Genomic DNA, 5,488 nt, shown 5'->3' on the forward strand with positions numbered 1-5,488 from the left:
TTCTGTCTGTGTGTATGCCAGAAGAGGGCACCAGACCCCATTACAGATGGTTGTGAGCCACCATGTGGTTGCTGGGAATTGAACTCGGGACCTTTGGGAGAGCAGGCAATGCTCTTAAACTCTGAGCCATCTCTCCAGCCCCTGAACTACATTCTTAATCCATAGTTTTTGAATAAAAATTCAATCCACCCTGAATCTATAAAGTTTTAGGCTAATTTTTGTTTTATTATTTTTCTGTGATGTTGGGATTGAATCCTCATGCATGTTGACCATATGTTCTCCACTGAATTATAACCTCATCCTCCAAAGGCTAGCTTTTAAATTCCTCTTTTCTGTTTTCTGGAAACAATCACTATTCCTAAATGTTTTTCTAGAAAATTTTCCAATGCACACTTTTTATCTTTGTTTGGAAATAACACAAATATCCTGCTAAATGCTGCTTTCCCCATCACTTGGGCATGTTGTACAGCTTTCCTGTTTTATACAAAGGGTGGGTTTTCCAGCATGCTCAGGTCTCATGTGAATTTGAGATCTAACTCAATTCCAACTGTATAGCAGAAGTCAGATACAGATAGCCACGGAGGAACCCCAGCCAGCAGGTAAAACTCCCAGGAATCTTACTTTCCTGGATTTGACAGCACACAGCCACCATGCTTCAAGTCCTCTATTTGATGAGTCCATAGGAAATCAGCTCTAAGTGCATTTTGTAGCCTCTTACTGAAATTCTTAATTTGTCCACTGAAGTAAAATTCAGTCTCAGACATTGCTATTTTGAATAGCAAGTGGTTTGTTGGTAAGGAGATGGTTTTGATGCCAGTAATATGTTCTCTTGAACAGGAAAGAATAAATACTTGCTGACCATTACGGACATCTGTAACATGAATTTTAATTGTTTTTAATAATAAAAACCCAAAGTAAGATATAGGCGTTAATACTGAAGATCAGAGAAGCAGAGTGACCTGCCACTAGAGTGTTCTTACCTCTATCAATGCTCAGACCAAAAGGGCGATCCTGACTCCACGAATCCTCATACATCATCCTCAGATTGATCTGAGCTCCTGTCTCCTCCGCCTTATGTTCCTCTCAACACCCATCCATTTCACTCCTGTCTCTACCTCCCTAGTGTTGAGATTAAAGGCGTGTGATCACAGGTGCTGGGATCACCTTTGTGTGAGCTCTGTTTCTTGTTTAGGCAAAAGTAGCCCATGGTGGTCTTGAACTCACAGAGATCCACCTGACTCTAAGAGCTGGGATTAAAGGTGTGTGCCACCACTGCCTGGCCTCTATGGCTAACTAGTGGCTTAGCTGCACACTCTGATCTTCAGGCAAGTTTTATTTGTTAGATCACAAACAAAATATCACTATAGACATCATGTAAAATCACAAATCTCTCAAATCCTCTTACTAGTTCATTGTGGTCAGAATCACACCACATGCCCTGTAGAATTAGATAGTTTAATCACATTCTAACCAAACATGAGCTGTTGGCACATAATTACGGCTTTTAAGGAAGTACGATGGGGCTGGGCATGGAGGGTGACTGCACAGTGCTTGCCAAGTGTGTGTAAGATTCTGATCTTCGATGCTCTGGTGGCAGGGAGGATTCGGCTGGTGGTGATGTGTTGACTGAGATTTCTGTCCCACCCAGCCCTGCAGTTGTTCAGTCCCAAAGAAATCACACAGAGATCTACATTAATCATAAACTGACTGGCCTATTAGCTCAGGCTTCTTATTAACTCTTATAAATTATATTAGCCTATAATTCATGTCTGTTTTAGCCATGTGGCTTGGTACCTTTTTTGGCGAGGCAGTCACATCTCTGTGTCTGGATGACGACTGCAGACTGAAACTTTCCTCTTCCCATAATTTTCATTGCCACGCTTCTACTTTTTGCATGGTCGTCATTGCCCCGCCTATACTTCCTGCCTGGCTACTGGCCAATCAGCATTTTATTAAAAATAATACAAGTGACAGGATAAAAGACCTTTGTCCCATAGCAGTGATGATTGTGATTACCTAATCATTTCTTTGTGTATATTTGTTTTCAATCTCTTGGAGACACTTTTTTTTTTTTAAAGTGATGTACTAAATCAAAAACAAATCCATTCACACAAAAAAATTGGGCCTGGAGAGATGTCTCAGGGGTTAAGAGTACTTGGATGTTCTTTTAGAAGACCTGAGTTCAATTCCCAGCACCTACATGACAGTTCACAACTGTCTGTAACTCCAGTTTTAGGGGATCTGACGCCCTCATAGAGGCATATATGCAGACAGAACACCAACACACATAAAAAGTGAAAATAAATCATTAAAAAAATCCAGAAAATTCCGAGGACTATACAGAAATAGTTTTCTAAAGGAAGCCTTTCTTTTTTAAAATTTGTTTTTACATGATTATTTTATTTTTATGTATTTACTTTCAGATTGGGTCTTGTTGGCCTGGATGGAATTTAAGGAGACCTTTTCTGTCTTGAAAGCCTTTATTTCCATAAGCCTTTCTTTACTTATACAAACCAAAAATGTCTCTGTTTCCTGTTTCCCAGCTAGCATGCCTCAGGAATCCATGGATTTTTGGACTGTGTACCTGACATTTTGGAATAAAGGTCTCTGTTAAAGTGTGTTTGTGAGGCAGGCTGGGAAGGAGAGAGCCACATACTGTGACTGTTCTTCCTGAACTCGAGCATACTCAGGCTTACTCTGTCATTTCAGTGACTGGTGATATTTGACTTTTGCAGGAGTTTTTCTATATAAAAAGAATGTAAAAACTACTCCTGTGTGTACATCATTGGAGAGAGAGAGAGAGAGAGAAAGAGAGAGAGAGAGAGAGAGAGACAGAGAGATAGACAGAGACAGAGAGAGAGACAGACAGACAGAGAGAGACAGACAGACAGAGAGACAGACAGACAGACAGACCCAGAAATTGAAATCCTGGTAAAAGAGAATTAAATTAAATTTACACCTCTCCATTTGTAGGCACTAAATTGTCCTCCTAAAAGATTGTGCGGTCTGTCCTCCTGCCTGCTTTTCAGAGACGTCTGGGGGCAGACTCCTGCTGTTCTTTTAATGAACTAGTCATTCATACTATACTAGACATTCAACTATAACAATGTTATCTTACAGTTTTGAGCTTGCATTCTTTGCTTTATCAATATTGATTGATTAATGGCCTTCAGACTGGTTTTGGGCACTGTGCTCATATAAAAAGAACAGTGCCATCCTGGCTGTCCTCATAGCTGCCTGTTCGATTGTTGTGAGGATTGTGCAGTTGTGGTGCTGAGTACTTGAGTGTTTCTGAGATGCTCTGATCTCAGGTTTTGGGGGAATTTTCACATGGGGAACATTTGCATAGACTGCCTGGACCCCTACCAATGCTGATGACAGCCTTATTGGTTTTGTTGTTGACATATCATCTCTTGCAGCCCATTCCAGCCTTGAACGCCTGGTCCTCCTTCCAAGTGTTGGGATTACAGTTATGTGGTGCTGGGGATGGAACCTGGGACTTCCTGCATACTGGTTAAGAACTCTACCACCTGCACCACATCCCTACCCCAACCCCCAGTACTCTACTTTTTGGATTCACCCTTATTGTATGTGTCAGAAACTTTTTTCCCTGAATATTATATTTATGTAACATTTATTTGTTTATCCACTAGTATGACTAGGCATCTCAGTATTTCTAGTTGGGACCTTTTACAAATCATACTATATGCTTTCACGTACAGGTCATATTTTCATTTCTCTTGGGTAAATATGAGCAGAAGGGGTAGATTATATAATTAGTGCATTATAAATTTTGACTTTATAAGAAGCTACTTATGATTTAAACTATAAAAAATTAATAAAAATAAAGTACCAAATAATTTCCCAAAGTGGTGTGCCATTTTATTTCCCTACTAACTGCATGTGATAGCTGTAGCTGCTTAGCAGCCTTTCCAGCACTCACGCTGGTCTTTTTAGATTTTCCCCATCTGAGTGGACATGGATTGATGCCTTTATGTGGTCTTAATTTGAATTTCACTAAGAACAAGTTTTGACAACGAGTGTTCTTGAAGTTTGTTTTATTTTCCTCTGTAGGACTACAGACATACTTCTATAATTAAGGTTAATTTTTTTCCTTTAGGCTTTTTGAAAGTGATTGAAAGGGATAATCCAAAATGCCTGAAAATCCTGCAGCAGGTATAGAAGCTATAACTTTTTATTGTTCAATTACTTCATTTAGAAGTGGATGGTGAGATGGTGTCTAACATGAGCTCTGATCGCCTTTCTCTAACCAAGAGAAAATGCAGGTGCTGCAGGTCCTTGACCGCCTGAGACTGAGACTGCAGGAGAAGGGAGACACGACACAGAACGAGAAGCTGTCCGTGTTCTACGAGACGCTGAAGAGCCCTCTCTTCAACCAGATCCTTACTCTCCAGCAGTCCATCAAGCAGCTCAAGGGACAAGTGAGTGGTTCCTTGGCCTTACCTTGGTGGCTTCAGATCAGTGGAGGTGTATAGGAGGATCGTCACTCTTAGGTTAGCAACTGTGCATGAGGCCTGCAAGCTGTGGGCAGCCTCGGTGGATGGTATAGGTGTGGATGAAGTTTATGTTGGGCTTTAGAGTGTGATAAATAATTAGCGATCAAGTGCTTTAGGATCTTAACATTTTCTTCAAAAATTATAAAATAGCTTCTAATTTTATTTCTTTGTTATATGGTGTTGAGACTGAGCCCAGGGCCTTGTGTATGCTGGAACCCTACCACTGTACCCCATTCTCAGCTCTTGACATTTATTATCTGTTTAGTTACTTTTTTCATTACATTTTGTTTATTTTTTGTGTGTGTGCAGGTATGTATGTAGTATGTATATGGGCATGTGTGGCAGTCAGGACAACTTGTGTAAGCTGATTCCCTTCTTATACAATGAGGGTCCCAGAGATCCAACTCTGGTCATCAGGCTTGGCAGCAAGTGCCTTTATCTTCTGAGCCCTCTTGCCTACTCTCTCTGTCTTCTCTTTCTCTTTATATTTATTTATTTATTAAACTTTATTTAACTTTATTTCATGTGCATTGGTATAACGATGTCAGATTCTCTGGAACTGGAGTTACAGACAGCTGCGAGCTGCTATGTGGATGGTGGGAATTGAACCCGGGTCCTCTGGAGGAGCAGTCAGTGTTCTTAACCCCTGAGCCATCTTGCCAGCCCCTCTCTTTCTCTTTTTAATAAACAAGTGTATTGATTGATTGTCTTGTGCATGTTTGTGTGGAAGGTGCGTGTGGAGGCTTGAGGACAATCTCAAGTATTGTGCGTGGGTTTCAGGAATCTGAGTTCAGGACATCAGCATGGCGTAGCAAGCACGTTTACTCAGAGTCCTCTCCTGGCCCTTGCTGTTTATTTAATAATAGATTGTCTTTTATTACTTATTTGTCAATTTCATGCAAGTAATCAGTGTATCTTGAACATATTTCCCCTAGCTTCTAACAAATTCTCTCCAGGTACCTCTATTATGT

General features: G+C 40.5%; 1 protein-coding gene across 1 annotated transcript in view; it reads left to right on the forward strand.

The window, feature by feature from the left end:
- Window positions 1-5,488, forward strand: part of Patj (PATJ, crumbs cell polarity complex component) — a 317,960-nt gene that overhangs the window by 12,319 nt on the left and 300,153 nt on the right. The window contains exons 2-3 of the mRNA XM_013348556.2: window positions 4,121-4,176; window positions 4,276-4,442. Of these exons, the coding sequence (XP_013204010.1) occupies window positions 4,155-4,176; window positions 4,276-4,442 (189 nt within the window). The 5' untranslated portion in view covers window positions 4,121-4,154. The remainder of the gene's footprint in view (window positions 1-4,120; window positions 4,177-4,275; window positions 4,443-5,488) is intronic.

This window comes from Microtus ochrogaster, chromosome 10 (assembly GCF_000317375.1).
Source record: "Microtus ochrogaster isolate Prairie Vole_2 chromosome 10, MicOch1.0, whole genome shotgun sequence".
Lineage (NCBI taxonomy): Eukaryota > Metazoa > Chordata > Mammalia > Rodentia > Cricetidae > Microtus > Microtus ochrogaster.